Below are 20,893 nucleotides of genomic sequence, written 5' to 3' on the forward strand. Positions count from 1 at the left end.
TCGAGGATTCTCTAAAGGTAAACATGCAGGTTGAGTCCGTGATTAAGAAAGCGAATGCAATGTTGTCATTTATCTCAAGAGGGTTGGAATATAAAAGCACCATTGTGCTACTGAGACTTTATAAAGCTCTGGTTAGGCCCCATTTGGAGTACTGTGTTCAGTTTTGGTCCCCACACCTCAGGAAGGACATACTGGCACTGGAACGTGTCCAGCAGAGATTCACACGGATGATCCCTGGAATGGTTGGTCTAATATACGAGGAACGGCTGAGGATCCTGGGATTGTATTCATTGGAGTTTAGAAGATTAAGGGGAGATTTAATAGAAACTTACAAGATAATACATGGCTTGGAATGGGTGGACGCTAGGAAATTGTTTCCATTAGGCGAGGAGACTAGGACCCGTGGACACAGCCTTAGAATTAGAGGGGGTCAATTCAGAACAGAAATGCGGAGACATTTCTTCAGCCAGAGAGTGGTGGGCCTGTGGAATTCATTGCCACAGAGTGCAGTGGAGGCCGGGATGCTAAGTGTCTTTAAGGCAGAGATTGATGAATTTTTGATGTCATAAGGAATTAAGGGTTACGGGGAGAATGCGGGTAAGTGGAGCTGAAATGCCCATCAGCCATGATTGAATGGCGGAGTGGACTCGATGGGCCGAATGGCCCTATTTCCACTCCTATGTCTTATGGTCTAAGAGCAAGGAAGTGACGTTAAATTTGTACTAGTTTGGCCTCACACGAGTGTATTGCTTACAGTTATTTGTGCTGCACTTCTTTGTAAAGATAAAAGCTCATTGGAAAGAGTGCAGAAGAGGCTTATGAGAATAGTTCGAGGATGAGACACTTTAGTTATGAACATAGATTGGAATAGTTTGGACTGTTTTCCTTCAAGAAGATGAAGGGTAGATATGACAGATGTTTTTAAAATTATGAAGGGGCTGGACAGAGCAAATGGAGAAAATCTCATTTGTGAAAGGGCAAAGAACTAGAGAACACAGATTTAAAATAATTGGCAAAAGAAGTAAAAGTGATTGGAGAAAATGTTTTTCCCACAGTGACTGACTCGCATATGGAATGTGCTGCCTGAGAGTATGGAAGAGAAGATTCTGTCAAGAATTTCAAAAGTTAGTTAGACTGTTATTTGAAAATAAACATATGCCAAAATTGTCCAAGGCTCCTTAGTACCTTCCATGCCCATGACTGCTACCGTTTGGAAGGACAAGGGCGGCAAACACTACCAGCTACAAGTTTCCCTCCAAGCCACTCACCTTCCTGACTTGGAAATACATCAGCATTCCATCAGTGTCGCTGGGTCAAAATTTAGGAACTCCCTCCCTAATTGCAGATGGACTGCACTGGTTCAAGAGGGCAGCTGACCACCTTCTTCTCAAGGGCAGTTAATGCCTACGTGCCCTGAGTTAATCAGAAAAGTTACATGGAGTAGACAGGAAAATGGCAGAACATGGAATTCTCATTCAGAGAGCCAGCACAGGCATACTGGGCAAATGGTCTCCTGCACTGCATTAACAAAGTAATTCTGTGATTTCTCCACATGGAAGGACAAGGTCAGAATGCACATGACAATATTCCAACTTAGACATTTATCGACTGTTACTTCTTCAGCCCTACATGAGAATGCTGGAACTAATCTCCTAAACAGCACTATAGGTGAATATTCACCACAACAAATGCAATGGGTAAGAGTGAAGGCCTACTGGTATCTTCTCAGGACTGACTTGCAAAGTGAAGAGTACGCTTTACAGTCATACAGCATTAACTAGAATTAACTTATAAAAAATTGGCTGTTCCCAAGTCAAGCTGGGGCATCTCTACTCTGCCCCTCACTACTCCTCTCTCCTGCAAATGGATTTTTCACTTCAGGCAATAACTTCTCAATAGTCAATACTGGATTGGAAAATCCAAATCACAGGGAGAAATATTAAGTTTGGTTTTTGACTTCCAACAACAGCAGCGCTGGGGGCCAGAACCAGAAGCAGACAGAAAATTCCAACAAACCTTTTCATTAATGTTCTTCAAATTTAATGTTTGCACTTTGGCAGCCAAGTCATTCAGAGCACGTCTGTTGGCAGCATTCTTCCGATTGAAATCATCCTTCCTCGTTCTCATCAAGAGCTCCGTCTTACGACGGGTGCTAGCAGATGCACTGATAATACTGGGGAAGGTCACTGTGGAACTATTTACCATCCTCTCTGCCTGACACGACTGATCGTAAGAGTTTCGTATACTGTCATAAGCCCCTGGTAAAAGAAAACAGTGTCATGGTTAATCATGCCATTTGCCAATAACATGAGAAAATGAAATGCATAAATGAGGGAGAGGAATGAAGGGAGTTAGGAGTACACTTCTGTGAATCCTTAAAAGTCGCAATGGGAATGTTCAAAACCATAGAAACTGTACACCGAGCATGAGCGTGTTTTTAATATTATATTCTCTACAGTGTGGAAACAGGCCCTTTAGCCCAACCAGTCCACACAGACCCTCCGAAGAGCAATCCACCCCGACCAATTTCCCCTCTGACTAATGCACCTAACACTACGGGCAATTTAGCATGACCAATTCACCTGACCTGCACATCTTTGGACTGTGGGAGGAAACTGGAGCACCTGGAGAATGTGCAAACTCCACACACTCACCCAAGGCTGGAATCGAATCTGGGACCCTGGTGCTGTGAGGCAGCAGTGCTAACCAATTGAAAAGCAAGGAAAGGAAGTTGTGAAAACTTGGACAGAATCACAATTTGGCTTGCATTTTCATTATGTTGGAAGGACTCTGCACCTTGGCCAAAATGGCAGCGTACTCCAAAACAAAGTTCATCAACTTCACGAACACCTTCCACCCTGACCTCAATTTCACCGGGATCATCTCGGACACCTACCATCCCTTGCTGGATCTCTCCATCTCCATTTTCTGCAATTGACTCAACATGGATATCTACTTCAAACCCACCAACTCCCACAGCTACATGGACTACACCTCCTCCCACCATACTTCCTGTAAAAATGCCATCCCTTATTCCCAATTCCTCCACTGCATCTGCTCCCAGGAGGACCAACTCCACCATAGAACATCCTTATGGTCTCCTTCTTCAAGGACCACAGTTTCCCCTCCCAAGTGGTCAACGATGCACTCTAGGGCATCTCCTCCACTTCCCACACCTCCAATCACAAGGACAGAACCCCCACACCCCATCCTAAGCTTTCAACCCATTAACCTCTGAATATAATACATTGACGTCCATCATTTCCATCGTCTACAAACAGATCCCACCACCAGAGATATATTTTTCCCCCCACCCCCATCTGCATTTCACAGCGACCATTTCCTCCACAACTCCCGTGTTAGGTCCATGCCCCCCCCCACCAACCCACCCTCCACTCCCGGCACTTTCCCTTGCCACTGCAAGAGGTGTAAAACCTCCGCCCACACCTCCCTCATCTCCATCCAAGGCCCCAAAGGATCCTTCTACATCGGGCAGAGATTTTCCTGCATCTCCACATACATCATCCACTGTGTCCAATGCTCTCGATGTGGTCTCCTCTACACTGAGGAGACAGGACGTCAACTTGGGGAACGTTTCAGAGAACATCTCTGAGACACACATACTAAACAGCCCCCCCAGTGACCGAACACATCAACTTCCCCTTCCACTCTGCCAAGGACATGCAAGTCCTGGGCCTCCTCCACCACCAGATTCTAGCCACCCGACGCCTGGAGGAAGAGCATCTCATCTTCTACCTTGGGACCATCCAAATACACGGGATTAATACTGACTTCACCAGTTTCCTCATCTCCCCTTCCCACACGTTATTCCAGATCCAACCTTCCAACTCAGCACTGCCCTCTTGAACTGTCCTACCTGTACATCTTCTTTCCCATCTATCTGCTCTACCCTATGACCTATCACCTTCACCCCCTGCCTCCCACCTATCACATTCCCAGCTACCTTGCCCCCCAGCCGCGCCCATTTATCTCTCAGCCCTCTTGGGCCTCACCCACATTCCTGATGAAGAGCTTATGCCCGAAACATTGACTGTCCTGCTCCTTGGATGCTGCCTGACCAGCATCACACTTTTTGACTCTGATCTCCAGCATCTGTAGTCCTTACTTTTGACAAAACTTAAAGTCCTGTCTCCAAACCTAGCACGTTAGTATTGCTGGTGGGGAGGAATAGAGGTGGGAATTATTTCACACAGCCATGCTTCACATGAGCATTGAAAAGTGCAGCTGCCTTCAAGCAGATTTAAATTGAGTCACATGAATGTTTTATACATGACTTGTGGTCTTTAGGCATTTAAGGAAAAGCTCTAACCCTACCAAAGTTCTTTGGGGAACTAATGATCCTTTTTGGAGTGATGGAATACTCCTTTTAGAAATATTCAGTACCCCTTTCGAATTGTTAAGATATGGATATGAATGTGCATAAAAAGTGGATAGGATCTTTCGAACTATTCAGCTATTAAATCTCTGCCCTTTATATTTTGGGAAAAGAGAAACAATTTTCAGTTGATAAAAAATCCAATGCCTGTAATTTCAAAAGCTTTGGCTGTCTTACCACTTTTACATTAGTGTTCATTGACTGCTTTCACAACCTATCATAATCACAGAACGATTAGCAGCTCAGAAAGGCAATCAAGTGATTAGCTGTTTTCAATGGGTCAATATGAATACAAATTTCTACTTTTATAAGGGATTAAGTATTTAGAGAATTGTTTGTTTCTGATAAGCAATTAAGTACCTGAAGTCATTTAAATACATTAAATTGTCTTTTGTCAAGACAGAAGGCACAATGGCTCAGTGGTTAGCACTGCTGGCTTACCAGCGCCAGGGATCTAGGTTCGATTCCACCCTCAGGTGACAGTCTGTGTGGAGTTTGCACCTTCTTCCCTTGTCTGCATGGGTTTGCTCCTGGCTAGTCCTTTTGGTTGTGGCATGTCCTCGTTCCGTGGTCTATCTCTTAGGCATCTGTTGATAAAGATGTTATCTGTCATCAACAGATGCCTAAGAGATAGACCACGGAACGAGGACATGCCACAACCAAAAGGACTAGCCACACTACCATACATCAGGAGCGTTTCAGAACTGACAGCCAGACTACTGCGACCCCTAGGACTCATAACGGCACACAAACCAACAGCCACGCTCAGACAACAACTCACTAGAACAAAGGACCCGATACCCAACATGAGCAAAACTAATGTAGTTTAAGAAATACCATGCAAGGACTGCGCAAAAACTATATAGGACAAACAGGAAGACAGCTAACAATCCGCATACATGAACATCAACTAGCCACGAAACGACACTACCAGCTATCCCTAGTAGCCACACACGCAGACAACAAGCAACATGAATTCGACTGGGAAAACATTACTATCATAGGGCAAGCCAGACAGAGAACAGCCAGGGAATTCCTAGAGGCATGGCATTCATCCACAAACTCCATCAACAAACACATCGACCTGGACCCAATATACCAACCACTACAGCGGACAGCTGAAACTGACACCCGGAAGCAGCAAGGACAGACCACTATAAATACCGGAAGAAACATCAAAGAAGCGCTTCGCAGGAGGCTCCAGAGCACTGATGATGTCGCCTAGCCAGGGGACGAAACGTTTGCAACAAAAACTTCCAGCTTGGCGAACATAACCACAACAACGAGCACCCGAGCTACAAATCTTCGCACAAACCTTGAGCTTCAGTAAGTATAAAGAAAGGAAGAAAATAGTGAAAGCAAATGTTGGCCCTTTAGAGGATGAAAGTGGTGAGGTAATAATGAGAAACTCAGAAACGGCAGAGGCACTAAACCAGTGGGAGATAATAATTTTTCCCCAAAAACTGCAGTTACTACAGAGGAACTTGGTGAAATTACTATATCTAGGGAGGAGGTATTATCTAAACTAATGGGATTAAATACCTGATGGCCTGCATCCTAGGTATTAAAAGACTTGGCAGCAAAGATAGTGGATACATTAGTTATGATTTTCCAAAATTCCCTGGATTCTGGAAAGGTACAGCGGATTGGAAACATGTTAATTATTCAAAAAAGATGGTCAAAAAGTGGGAATCTATATGCCAGTTACTTTGACTCCTATAGAGGGGAAATTGGTGGTGTCAATCATAAAGGAGGAGATTACTAAACACCTAGAAAAACAAAGCTCAATTTACCAGTGTCAGCCTGGTTTCATGAAGGGCAAGTCATGCTTCACAAACTTGCCAGAGTTCTTGGAGGATGTAACCAGTGCGGTGGATAGTGGGGATCTGGTGGATTTGGTATATCTGGACTTCCAGAAGGCATTTGACAAGTTGCCACATAAAAGACTGATCCAGCAGGCTAGACTCCTGGGAGATGAGAGTGGAGTACTGGCTTGGATTGAGGATTGGCTGACTGTCAGGATAAATGGGTCCATCTCTGGATGGTGAACTGTAACGAGGGGAGCTGCAGGGTTCACTTCTCAAACCTCAACTATTTACAGTCTATATCAATGATCTGCACCCTGGGACAGAGTGTCATTTGTAAAATTTGTGGATGATACTAAGATAGGTGGGAAAGCAGGCTGTGGTAAGGAGAGAAAGAGATTACAGATGGGTATTGATAGGTGAGGAGAATGAGCTGGAATCTGGCAGATGGAGTTTAATGTGGATCAGTGCAAGGTTGTCTAGTTGGGCCTGAGAAATAAAAGGGCAAATTATTATTTAAATGGAAAGCAGATTCAAAGTGGGTCAGTGCAGAGGGATCTGGGTGACCTTGTGCATGAATTGCAGAAAGTGAAGGTGCAGCCTAGAGTAAGAAAGGCAAATGGAATCTTGGCATTTATTGCAAAAGGACTGGATTATAAAATTAAAGAAGTGTTGTTACAATTATATATGGCATTGGCGAGATCACGCCTGGAGTTTTGTATCCAGTCAGAGTCTCCTTACTTGAGGAAGGATGTGATGGCACTGGAGGTAGTTCAGTGGTGATTCACCAGATTGATTCCAACGATGAAAGGTCTGTTGCACAAGGAGCGGTTGAATAGTTTGTGCTTGTACTTGCTGGGGTTCAGAGGAATAAATCATAGAATCTCTACAGTGTGGAAACAGGCCATTTGGCCCATCAAGTCCACACTGACCCTCCAAAGAGCATCTTCCCCCAGACCCACCCCCTCCCTGGAACCCTGCATTTCCCATGGCCAACACACCTAGCCTGTACATCCCTGGACACCATGCACAGTTTAGCATGGCCAACTCATCTAGTTTGCACATCTTCATACTGTGGGAGGAAACCCATGCAGACACAGGAAGAATGTGCAAATTTCACACAGTCGCACAAGGGTGGAATCGAACCTGAGTCCCTGACTCTTTGAGGCAGCAGTTGAATCACTGAGTAATCGTGCTGAGTGAGGGGAGATCTGATAATCTAAGTATATACAATATACTTAGGTATATCAAATACGCTTAGGTAAATTTATTGCCACAGAGACTACTGTGGAGGCCAGATCATTGAGCATATTTTAGACTGAGATAGATAGGTTCTTAAGTATCATGGGGATCAAGGGTAATGGAGAGAAAGCAGGAGAATGGAGTTGAGAAACATATCAGCCATGATTGAATGGCAGACCAGACCTGATGGGCGAAATGGCCTAATGTCTGCTCCGATGTCTTACAGTCTAGGTACATAAAATGCTAAAGGGGATTAATAAGACGAATGTTGAACAGATGTTCCCCCTTTGCAGAACAGTCTCAGGCAAGAGGTCAGAGACATAGAATGAGAGGAGAGACACTCCAAACTGAGATGAGAAACTACTTCTCACAGCAGGTTGTGAAAGACAGTGGAACTCACTGTCCCAGAGTGCAATGGGGGCAGAATCGATCAACAGATTCAAGAAAGAAATAAACATGTTTTTGATGAAAATTGGGATCAAGGGCTATGGAAGCAGGCAGGAGAGTGGAGTTGAGATCAGGATAAGATCAGCCATGATGATGTTAAATGGCCGAGCAGGCTCGAAGGGCCGAATTGCTTACTCCTGCTCCTAATTCCGGAGTTCTATGTTCCTATTATTAGATCTCAGCATAGCTCCTGAGGTCTACCCATAGTGGATACTGGAGTGGGTTGTCTTGGATTGCGTTAAATTAAAGGGGAGTGGATAAGCAAGAATTGGCACTAAGGGCAATAAAAGGCCATGGGAGGAGATGGGGTCATGGGTTGGGACGGTTTGTATTATGCTGGAGTGAGTGGTCTAACAAGTGATGGAGGAGCATTGTTTGGCATGAGGAACAGTGGTGTTGGGTAGAGGGTGTAGGTTGGTACGGCATGTATGATGGGCCTCAGAGAGTAAAATGCATAATTGACCTGGAGGCTGTGAGGAACCATGAAGATGGGTAGGGTGCGTACATTGACAGGGAGCATGTGTGGAGCATGAACACTGGCATCAGTTGGCCAACCGATCTGGCTCTGTGCTGTAACAACTATATAGTACCTTGCACACCCAAAACCCAAATGTTACAGACGACTGACATCAAAATACCACGCTCAAAATGGAGCTTCAGAAAAATTGGGTGGTTTGGGGAGTTTAGAGTGGTGCTGGAAAAGCACAGCAGGGTCAGGCAGCATCCGAGAAGCAGGAAAATCTACGTTTCAGGCAAAAGCCTGATGGAGGGCTTCTGCCCGAAATGTCGATTTTCCTGCTCCTCAGATGCTGCCCGACCCTGCTGTGCTTTTCCAGCACCACTCTAATCTTGACTGTAATCTCAAGCATATGCAGTAACCACTTCCATCTCGTTTGAGGAGTTAGGAACAGTAGCTTGGATTTGTAAGTAGCCTTCAATGTAATAAGATGCATACGACCTTTTACATGTGCCAATGGTGTCGCAAGACAGAGAGATTCAGGAACAGAATTCCAGACACCAGGCCATTATTTTCCCCCTTTGGTGGAAGGGTGGGCACAGCCAATTATTCTAAAGAGGATGGAGTACTTCAATGAACATTTCTGTTGATGGAGAGTGAAGTGAGTATGAGACATTGTCAGTCCAGTTCCTGGAAAGGTATTATTTCAAATTGTTCTGTGCAGTTTTGTTCACCCATTGGGGAATAGTGAGAGTTTATTGGTGGGATTAGTTTGCTGATGAATAGCCTGTTACAAACTAATCGGGAATATTCCTTCTGTGGCCTGTAGGTTCTGGATTGGGATAGAAACAAAGTGCTGGAGAAACTCAGCAGACTTGGCAATATCTGGGTTAGAATCAACGAGGTACCACCATCCAATATCTGGGTTAGGACAATCAGAGTTAAAGTTTTGAGTCCATTATTTTGAAACAATTCCAAAGAAGAGTTACATTGGGCTTGAAATGTTGACCTTTTTCTTTCTCACAGATGCTGCCAGATCTGTCAAGTTTCTCCAGCACTTTGCTTTAATTTCAGATTTCCATAATTTCCACAGTACTTTACTTTTATTTAAGTTCTCAAGTTGGATTTGAAGTTTGGGTTCTGAAACTGGGAACTATCAACTGGACTACTAGTCCACCATCTAGGAGTTATGAATATTAGATTAGACTCAATTAGATTTCCTACAGTATGGAAACAAGTCCACACCAGCCCTCTGAAGAGAAACCCACCCAGACCTATTCCCCTACATTTACCCCTGACTAACTTAACTAACACTACGGGCAATTTAGCATGGCCAACTCACCTAAACTGCACATCTTTGGACTGTGGGAGGAAACCAGAGCACCCAGAGGAAACCCACGCAGACACGGGGAAAAAGTGCAAACTCCACACAGACAGTCACTCGAGGCTGGAATCGAATCCAGGTCCCTGGCGCTGTGAGGCAGCAGAGCTAACCAATACTGGCGCACTGTGCCACCCTAGTCTTACCCAATTAAAAGTATTTCAATCACAGTCCTGAAAACTCCATCTGTTATTTAGCATTTACAGCTGTCAGGATGTCTGGATTTTTATCATGATAAAATGTTTCTCAATTTCCCTCCCGAACAGTCAAGCTGAAATTTTAAGATTAAGCCATCCTTGCCCCCGTTTGTTTTGGACATCTCCCTTCAGATGAAATATTTTCTATCTACAGTGTTAAGTCCTTTTCAGATCTCAATTAATTCACCCCTTAGACCTGGGCTTGAACCTGCAGAGCTTCCTCTAGTAGGTTAGTGCCACACCATATTTAGCCGTAAAGAGTCATTCAGCTAACGATGAGGCATGAACCAACACAGTTAAACGAGCCATGAATTCAGGGGGAGGTGTACCAAGGAAATTGGAGTGCTTCAGTATGTCAAGTTGTCTGGATAACTCCTTGCTGGAAAGATTCAGGGCTCTTGCTTCACGTTCCAGGTTACTCAGTTCAACACTCGCACCACTGTTCTGGTTTTGTACTGCAGTTAGAACATCTTCAAGTCCATTCAAGATGTTTGTGGTCCCAGAAATTTGGTTCCTGAAGAAAAATTTTAAACATGGCTTTCATTCTCACAGTAACAAAGGGTGGTTATTTCATTCAATTAATTCTGCTTTCCTGCCCACTCCTGATGCCCATGAATATCCCATCTCATCTATTGCCATTCTGCTGCTCACTCCTAATATCCTTTAGTATATCAGTCTAACCTTACACCAGATCAGTTCTCATACTCGTTAATATCCAAGCCTGTTAATTCTTACTTCCCATGCTGTTTAATATGCCATTCAGTTGAATCCCATTCTCCTACTACCTTTGATTATGATTTAAAGAACTATCCTTTGTTATTAGACTGCGTAGGGTATCATCACCCAGAAATTATTTGAATTTTGAATGTTCCTTACAGAATCTAACAAATGTTTTCTTATTGTTTTTGATTCATAATATCTGGATCTGTGAGCAATAGTCATGTCACACCATGTACAGAATGAATCACTCACCGTAGGTCTCTTATCACATTCATGAGCTCTGCCACTGCCATAGCAGTTGCGTTTCGTGCATTTACAATCCTCTGAGCCTGCAGCAACTTCTCCTCCAGGCCACGGAAGTTACTTTCATAGAAACCACTGACTCCAGTTAGTCTAATCTCACTGGCTCGCTCCACCAGACTCCTTGTCTGAGCCGCTAAGTCCTGCACAATGCGATCCCAGTCTCCAAAACACTGATGGCAAGGGTAGCAGTCTGGGAACTGTCCTGAGAATCCGCGGGCACACTTGTCACAACGCACCCCAGATACCCCTTGACGGCACACGCAATGCCCGGTCACCCGATCACACTGGCTTGTAGCGATGCCTCGATGGTCACAATCACACACTGAGAAAACAGAAATCATAATTTAGTGAGAAAATCACTATTGAGCCTTTTGAATCATTGGGCAAGGGAGAAGAGCCTCAGCACGTCGGTTCCACAATCCTGAGATCAAAGGATCAGAAGATTGTTACACTGTAGGAGGCGGCCATTTGGTCCATTGTGTTTGCACTGACTCTCTCAGTGAGCATTATGACTTGGTGCCATTTCCTGCCCTTTTCCCCATAACTTTGCACGTTGTTTCTATTCAAATAATCATTCAATGTTCCCTGACATGCCTCAATTGAGTATGTCTCCACCACACTTCAAGGCAGTGACTTCCACACTCAGTCTGTGTTATAAAGGGACTTTTCACATCGTTTTGCTTCTTTTGCAAAGAGCTATAAATCTGTGTCTTTTTGTTCTTGATCCCTTTATGAATGGGAACAGATTTTCCTTATCTACTGTATCTAAGTTACTCAATTTTGAAAATGTCTATCAAAAGTCTTCTCTCAGCCTTCACTTCTCCAAACAAAACAGTTCTAATTTCTGCAAACTATTCTCATCATTGAAGCTTCTTATCCATGGACCCATTCTCCTAAATCTCTACTCTCCCAATGCATTCACATCCTTCCTGAAGTGTGGTACAAAGAACGATACAGCATACTAACTAGTGTCTTACACAAGTCAGCATCACCTCCCTGCTCTTGTGTTGTATGCCCCTATTAATAAAGTCAAAGCTGCTTGATTACCTGCTCTCTCCATACGTCTTGCCACCCTTAATGATTTTTATACTCATATCTCCAGGTCTCTCTGTTTCTCCACAGAGTAGCCTTACTTTTGTACTTTGTGTCCATGTTCTTCCAAAATGTATTAGCTCACTCTTCTCCATCTGAAACATATCCACCTACTCCACCAACATGTGAGTGTCCATCAAAAGTTCTACACTCCTTCTCACAGTTCACAATTTTTCCAAGTTTTTGTATCATCTACAAGTTTATAGGAAAAGGAACACTGACCCCTGGGAAATCCACGTCAAACCCTTCTCGCCAAAAAATCCCCATAAACCAATACTCTCTGTTTTCTTATCCCTCAACAAGTTTTATATCCACATTGTGACCATCCTTTTTGCTCTATGATGGCTAATTTTGTTCCCAAGTGTATTGTGTGGCACTGTATCAAACACCTTTTGAACTCTGTGTACATCACATCAACTATTATCTTCATCACCTAGTGTCCTACAGGATGGAAACGGATCTTTCAGTCCAGCTCGTCCACGCTGACCAGACATCTCAATCTGACCTCATCTCACTTGTCTCTAAACCCTTCCTATTCATATACCCATCCAGATGCCTTTTAAATGTTGTAATTATGTCATCCTCCACCACTTCCTCTGGCAGCTCATTCCATGTACGCACTAGGATCTGCATGGAAGTAATCACTCAGGTCCTTCTCAAACCTTTCTCCTCTCACCTTAAACCTATGCCTCTCGTTTTGAGATTCCCCACCCTAGGAAAAAGACCTTTGCTATTAACCCTATCCCTGCCCGTTATGATTTTATAAACCTCTATAAAAGTCATCTTTCAGCCTTCTATGCTCCAGGCAAAAAAGCCACAGCTTATTCAGCCTTTCCCTATAACTCAAACCCTCAATCCCAGCAACAACCTTGGAAATCTTTTCTGCACCCTTTCAAATTTAACAACATCTTTCCTCTGGAAGGGCAGCTGGAATTGTATGTAGTATTCTGAAAGTGGCCTAACCAACGTCCTGTACAGCCACAACATGATGTCCCAACTCCAAGACTCAATGTTCTGACCAATGAGGCTTCCCGATACAGAGAGGAAGAAAACTCTGATTTTTAAGTCTTCAAACACTCCTGGGACAGATACAGCATGGGGTTAGATACAGAGTAAAGCTTCTATGCTTTTATCGAATCATACAACATGGAAACAGACTCTTTGGTCTAAATACTCCATGTTGACCATGTTGCCAAACTAAATAATCCCATTTGTTTGTGTTGGCCTATATCCCTCCAAACCTTTTCTACACATGTACTTATCAAAATGTCTTTTAAACATTGTACCTGCATCCACCACTTCCTCTGGCAGTTCATTCACACATGAACCACTCTGTAAAAAATCTGCCTCTCGTGTCATTTTTAAAACCTTCTCCTCTCACATTAAAAATATACCCCCTAGTTTTGAACTCTCCCACCCAAGGGAAACAACCCTTACTATTCACCTTATTTATGCCCCTCCTGATTTTACAAACATCTTTAAGGTCACACTTAACCTCCTCCACTCCTGTGAAAAGGTTCCAGCCTCTCCTTATAACTCAAACCGCCATTCCCATCGACAACACTACCCAAGGCTCTTCCATTAATGTCTCAGTCCTGCCCTTGTTTCTTCTACCAAATTGCAATACCTCACAATTAAACTCTATCCGTTACTCCTCAGCCGATTGACCCAGTTAATCAAGATCTCTGTAATCTCAGATAACCTTCTTCACTTCTGAACCTGATGAAGGAGCAGTGCACTGAAAACCTGTGATTTTAAATAAACCTGTAGGACTATAACTTGACAAACGTACTAACCATGCCTTATATTCTCTTTCAAACTATTTATATAAATGACAAACAAAAGTTGATCCAGTATCAAACCCCGCTGGTCATAGACTTCCAATTCGAAAAACAACCCTCCACCACCACCCTGTCTCCTACTGTCAAACCCCGCTGGTCACAGACCTCCAGTCCGATAAACAACCCTCCACCACCACCCTGTCTCCTACTGTCAAACCCCGCTGCTCACAGACCTCCAGTCCGAAAAACGACCCTCCACCACCACCCTGTCTCCTACTGTCAAACCCCGCTGGTCACAGACCTCCAGTCCGAAAAACAACCCTCCACCACCACCCTGTCGGTCACAGACCTCCAGCCCGAAAAACAACCCTCCACCACCACCCTGTCTCCTACTGTCAAACCCCGCTGGTCACAGACCTCCAGTCCGATAAACAACCCTCCACCACCACCCTGTCTCCTACTGTCAAACCCCGCTGGTCACAGACCTCCAGTCCGAAAAACAACCCTCCACCACCACCCTGTCGGTCACAGACCTCCAGCCCGAAAAACAACCCTCCACCACCACCCTGTCTCCTACTGTCAAACCCCGCTGGTCACAGACCTCCAGTCCGATAAACAACCCTCCACCACCACCCTGTCTCCTACTGTCAAACCCCGCTGGTCACAGACCTCCAGTCCGAAAAACAACCCTCCACCACCACCCTGTCTCCTACTGTCAAACCCCGCTGGTCACAGACCTCCAGTCCGATAAACAACCCTCCACCACCACCCTGTCTCCTACTGTCAAACCCCGCTGCTCACAGACCTCCAGTCCGAAAAACAACCCTCCACCACCACCCTGTCTCCTACTGTCAAACCCCGCTGGTCACAGACCTCCAGTCCGAAAAACAACCCTCCACCACCACCCTGCCTCCTACTGTCAAACCAATTTTGCATTCAGTTGGCAAGCTCATCCTGAATCCCATATGATCTGATTTATGACTCTGTTACCATATGGAACCTTGTCAAAGACTTTATTAAATTCATGTAAACAGCCTCTACCACTGTGCCCTCAGCAGTCTTTTTGATTACGTCCTCAAAAAATTCATCAAGTTTGTTGACACTCACACATTTCCTTTGCAGTAAACCATGCTGACTATCCCTAATCAGTCCTCGACTTTCCGAATGCAAGTAAATTCTATCTTTCAGAATCACCTCCAACAATTATCGTCATCATTGATGGTCCCATGCTGATGAGGATGACTCCCTTCCACTCTCAGGGTGAGTCCATTGCTGGTTGCACAGACCAATGTGGCTACCACAGACTCTGTTACACTTGGGGCGGGTGGTGGTCATGGGAAGGGGTGGGTCAGGCATCAGTGTGGCAGCGCATCTTTCGTTGTTTCACCTGGCTTCCATTTGACAGCAAGTCTCAATCATGTTCTTCCTCCACTTTGGATGGTCTTGGGCCAGTGATTCCCAGGTGTCTGTGGGAATGCCGCACTTCGCCAGTGAGGCCTTGAGAATATCCCTGGAGTACTTCCTCCTGGGGCTTGCCTGCCATTTCGGAACTGGGAGTAGAGCATCTACTTGGGGAGTCTCGTGTTAGTCATGCAGATGACATGCCCAACCCATCACGGCTGAGCAGGGGGCAGGGGTCAGTGCCTCAGTGCTGGGGATGTTGACCTGGTCGAGGACGCTAGTGTTGGTGCATCTGTCTTCCCAGTGGATTTGCAGGATCTTGCACAGGCACCATTGGTGGTACTGCTCCAGCACCTCGAGGTCCCTGCTGTAGACAGTCCACGTCTCAGAGCCATATAGAAGGGTGGGAACCCACCAAAGCTGTGTAACCCATGACCTTGGTGTCGGATCTGATGTTGTTGCTCTCAAACACCCTTTTACTCAGGCTAACGAAGGCTGCGCTAGCTCACTGGAGGTGATGCTGGATCTCTTCATCAATAGCTGACCAATAACATACCCATTGCCAATGTCAGACTGACAGGTCTGTAGTTCCCATGCTTCTCCCTACACCCTTTCTTAAATAAAGGCACAAAGTTAGCCACCCTCCAATTCTCTGGTGCTTCACCCATAGTTATAGATGATACAAATATTTCTGCTCGGGATCCCACAATATCTTCCCTACCTTCCCACAACATCCTGGATTACCATTGATCAGGTCCTGGAGATTTATCCACCTTCATGTGTTCTAGTCCTAGGGATTGTTACTGAACCAAGAGACCTTGGAGTGCAGGTTCATAGCTCCTTGAAAGTGGAGTCGCAGGTAGATAGGATAGTGAAGAAGGTGTTTGGTATGCTTTCCTTTATTGGTCAGAGTATTGAGTACAGGAGTTGGGAGGTCATGTTGTGGCTGTACAGGACATTGGTTAGGCCACTGTTGGAATATTACATGCAATTCTGCTCTCCTTCCTATCGGAAAGATGTTGTGAAACTTGAAAGGGTTCAGAAAAGATTTACAAGGATGTTGTCAGGGTTGGAGGATTTGAGCTACAGGGAGAGGCTGAACAGGCTGGGGCTGTTTTCCCTGGAGCGTCGGAAGCTGAGGATTGATCTTATAGAGGTTTATAAAATTATAAGGGGCATGGATAGGATAAATAGACAAAGTATTTTCCCTGGAGTGGGGGAGTCCAGAACTAGAGGGCATAGATTTATGGTGAGAGGGGAAAGATATAAAAGAGACCTATGGGGCAACTTTTTCACACAGAGGGTGGTACGTGTATGGAATGAGCTGCCAGAGGAGGCTGGTACAATTGCAACATTTAAGAGGCATTTGGATGGGTATATGAATAGGAAGGGTTTGGAGGGATATGGGCTGGGTGCTGGTGGGTGGGACTAGATTGGGTTGGGATATCTGGTCGGCATGGACAGGTTGGACCGAAGGGTCTGTTTCCATGCTGTACATCTCTATGACTCGATGACTCTATCTCCAGCACTTCCTTTTTTGCATTATGAACTGTTTTCAAAACATCACTATTTATTTCCCGAAGTTCTCTACTTTCATTTTTTTTCTACATAGTAAAAACTAATGCAAAGTATTAATTTCGTATCTGTCCCATCTCCTGTGGTTCCACACATAGCTGACCTTGATGATCTTTAAGGAGTCCTATTCTCTTTCCAATTGCTGTTTTGCTCTTAATGTACTTATAGAATCTCTTTGGATTATCCTTAACCATATCTGCTATCACATCCACTCTATGATCACTCTTCCCAAAATGCTCCCTCACTGAAGCTTCAATCACCTGGCCAAGCTCATTCGCCGATAACCGAGGTCTAATATGGTCCTTTCCCTAGTTGGATTATCTACATATTGTTTCAAGAATCCATCCTGGATGCACTCTTAAGAATACCCCGACACTTTTTGCACTCTTCAAGAGATTCATTTGAAGCCAGTTGTCTATATCTAATATATGATTCTTTCTTATTCTTGACTAGAACCTCAGTATCTTTATTTATCTATTGTCCCTACTCTTACCAGCCCTACCCTTCACTCTAACAGGAACATGCCTCTGAATTTTCGTTATCACATTTTGAAAGCCTCCCACCTGTCAGTTATCTGTGATCGATATTTGAAAGTTCTTGTCCCATACCATTAAAATTTGCCTTATTCCATTTAAGGAATTTAACTTTATGAAAGGTTTATCCTTTTCCATAACTATTTTAACACTAATAGAATTCCGATTACTCGTCCCAAAGTCTCTCCCTACTAACACTTCAGTGACTTGTCCTGCCTTGTTTCCCAAGAGAAGGCCAAGCTTTGATCCGTCTCTAGTATGTACATTTACATATTGATAAAGACAATTTTCTTGAACACATTCAACTAAATCTTCACCGTCCAAGCCTTTAACACCATGGCAGTCCCAGTCACTGTTTGGAAAATTAAAATCCCCAACTATTGCAGCTCAATTATTCTTACTTTCTTACTTATTCTTACTTATTACTCTCATTCTAAAGTGCAAGTAAAGCTCTATCTACACTGTGTCCATCAAACATTCCCATGACAGGGACAGCACAGGGTTAGCTGCAAAGTAAAGCTTTCTCTACTCTTTTAAAGTGAAAATAAAGCTTACTCTGCACTGTTGCCCCATTACCGTTTGTAAGTTCTTTCCTGCTTCTTTTATACTCCTCAAGGGCCTTGTTGGACCTCTGTTTCCTAAACCTGACATATTGTTCCTTTTTCTTTTTAACTAAACTCATAACATCTCTCATCATCCAAGGTTCCCGAATCTTTCCATTGTCATCTTTCATCCTCACAGTTACATGCTGGTCTTGAACAGTGGTCAGCTGTCAGATGTGGATTTACCTTGAAACAGCTTCCCTCAATCCAATTTCTCCAGTTCTGCCAAATACTGTTGTAATAGCCTTCTCCCAGTTTGCACTTTCACCCGAGGGCAAGGCTTATCCTTTTACCATAACTATCTTAAAACTAACAGAATTATGATCACTCTTCCCAAAATGCTCCCTCACTGAAGCTTCAATCACCTGGCCAAGCTCATTTGCTGATAACGAGGTCTAATATGGTCCTTTCCCTAGTTGGATTATCTACATATTGTTTCAAGAATCCATCCTGGATGCACCTACAATTCTGCCCCATCTAAGCCTCTGGTACTAAGGGAGCCCCAGTGAATATTGGGGAAATTAAAATCACCTACTATTATAACCCTGTTGAATTTCCATCTTTCCATGATCTGTTTACATATCTATTGGGAGGCCTGTGGTATAACTCCCATTATAGTGATTGCACCATTCTTTTTTGAAAATACTACCTATATTGTCTTGCTGGATGAGCTCTCCAAGGTGTCCTTTCTCAGTACAGCTGTGACATTCTCCGCAATCAGTAATGCTATCCCATCCAGCCCTTTCACATCCCTCTCTATCACTGAATCATCTAAAAGTTGAGTTGCTAGACCTGCTTTTCTCTCAACCAGGTTTCTGTAATCATAGTCCCTAGTACTAATTCAGCCTCTAACGTGATCTGTCTTTATTACCTTGTATTAAAATAAATGCACTTCAGCCTGTTAGTCCTGCGATGTTCATTAACCTAGTCCTGCCTGTTCTTCGTGCTAGACTTGATTTAGCCCCTTTCTTCTCTACAGACACTCCACATGATGACCTACTACTCTGGTTCCCATCCTCTTGTCTCACTAGTTTAAAGCCTCCCTCGTGGCAATAGCAAATCGCCCTGCAAGGATATTAGTGCCCCTCTAGTTTAGGTACAACTTGATTGTGAGATCAAGATTTGAGTCTTCAGCTGACACCATTTTAACTGTCTACAATTTCCAAATTGTAGCCTGTGCCCCGTGAGTAAACAGAACATTCTCTGTAGAGGGAAAGAAAAGAAACATCTGCTCACCTCGACACTGCACATTGGGATTGCCCCAGTAATTCTCCTGGCAGTCTGTGCAAAACTGACCCCCGAACCCAGGGCGGCAATGACACTGGCCAGTGAACTGCAAAGAAAAACCACAAAATCAACCTCAGAAGCTAATCCACTACGCTTTGAAATATTTCATCCCATTTCTCAGATATCCTGTGCTGTATATGACAATTCCAGGCATATCCTGATCTTTCTTCTGTTATGAAGGTGTAGAGGTCCTGTACCTTTAAGAGAGCTGAAAACCAACAAGGCCTACTGGACACAGTACAAAGTGTTCTGAACAAGGTAACAATGGAACACTTGGTCAAAACAGTTAGCAGCAGCTGGGTTGCCATGAGACAAAAACAAATTCAATTTCGGCCAGTTTAAATTATGCCCAAGATACCAGAATCCAAACAAATTTGAATTTCGTATTTTGGTAATATTAAAACCAATGAAATGATCCAATGTTTTGGGGTATAAAATGGGACATTTTGAACAGCTAGAGAGAGAACTGCCAAAAGACTAACCCATGCAGGCTGTTAGCTCAAGAGCTCTCTGAGAGATACCTGTCTGTGGAAGGAGTTTGCACAGCAGAGCATCGAAACTGACCTGGGGAGAATCTACAAAGGGGATTCGGCAAAACAGGCTGGTTTTGAAACGTGATTTTTTTTTTATAAATCTTATTCAGGATTTTTTAAATCGAACTAGTGTTGTAGAGCGGGAGGTAAAAGATAGGTTTAAGAGAAATGAGTTGTAAATAGTTGTTGGTTTTAATATGCTCAGTTGGACTTAAAGAATAAATTTATTAATTTTTACTTCAAATACTGACCTCTGGGATAGTTCCTTGCCTCTCGAATTTTAATAGATTACAACATGGGGTGAATCATTTGTGTTGCTGGTGTAAATTAGCAGAGGGGTTTACCCCGTGTCGTAACACTTCCCACTTTTTCTTTTGCTCCTCGGCTGGTCCTCTGTACAGATGATGGGAGGTAGTCGCTGTCATAAACCTCTCCCTATCCAGCTCTATGGCAAATTCTGGAAATTAGTCGCTGGACTCATCTGAGCATCTCCAAAATTCTTTGATTCTCCCATTTCCACTTGTACACCCTCCGGTAATGCAGCTTGTGATCAGAATTGGGACAGGACTTGCAGTTACATGTAATATGGGAGATATTGTGATAGAACATGTTTCAGCTAAACACTTGCTGCTGGTCAGGAGCACAGGTCATAAATTTGGGCATGCACAGAACAATGTATGTTGGCTATTTTTTTCATCATCACTGAGTGAAAATTCTGAGGAATCTAACATCACTGACGAACCCTTTCACCACACAGTCCACAGTAATTCAAAATGCATGCTCAACACCACCACCACAACAGCAATAAGGGATGAACAAATCAGGTTTGGGACTTGCCTGTAATGTCCACATCTAGAGCAGAAAGACCAGAAAATTTGTCCTCAGTGGTCCAGATTGGAAATTAAATGTTGCCCATGTCATTATAGAGCTCCTCAGCTAGAATATACCTGTATATCCACTCTGATATATAGACAGGATTTAGCATCACATTGGAAAGATGGCACCTTTATCCATGTAATGTTCTTTAGTACTGAACTCAAGCATTGGCCTGAACAATCTGCATAAGTGGGCTTGAAAAATTGCAAGAACTTTTATATAGCTCCTTTCTTGGCTGCAGGACTGCCAAAACGCTTTACAGCAA

General features: G+C 43.9%; 1 protein-coding gene across 2 annotated transcripts in view; it reads right to left on the reverse strand.

Moving 5' to 3' along the window:
* Positions 1-20,893, reverse strand: part of lamb2 (laminin, beta 2 (laminin S)) — a 164,703-nt gene that overhangs the window by 23,253 nt on the left and 120,557 nt on the right. For both annotated transcript variants that reach the window (XM_060835292.1, XM_060835293.1), the window contains 4 exons: positions 19,169-19,265; positions 10,898-11,270; positions 10,255-10,439; positions 2,017-2,258 (listed from right to left, as the gene is read on the reverse strand). In XM_060835292.1, the coding sequence (XP_060691275.1) occupies positions 2,017-2,258; positions 10,255-10,439; positions 10,898-11,270; positions 19,169-19,265 (897 nt within the window). The remainder of the gene's footprint in view (positions 1-2,016; positions 2,259-10,254; positions 10,440-10,897; positions 11,271-19,168; positions 19,266-20,893) is intronic.

The sequence above is a fragment of the Hemiscyllium ocellatum genome, chromosome 14 (assembly GCF_020745735.1).
Source record: "Hemiscyllium ocellatum isolate sHemOce1 chromosome 14, sHemOce1.pat.X.cur, whole genome shotgun sequence".
NCBI lineage: Eukaryota > Metazoa > Chordata > Chondrichthyes > Orectolobiformes > Hemiscylliidae > Hemiscyllium > Hemiscyllium ocellatum.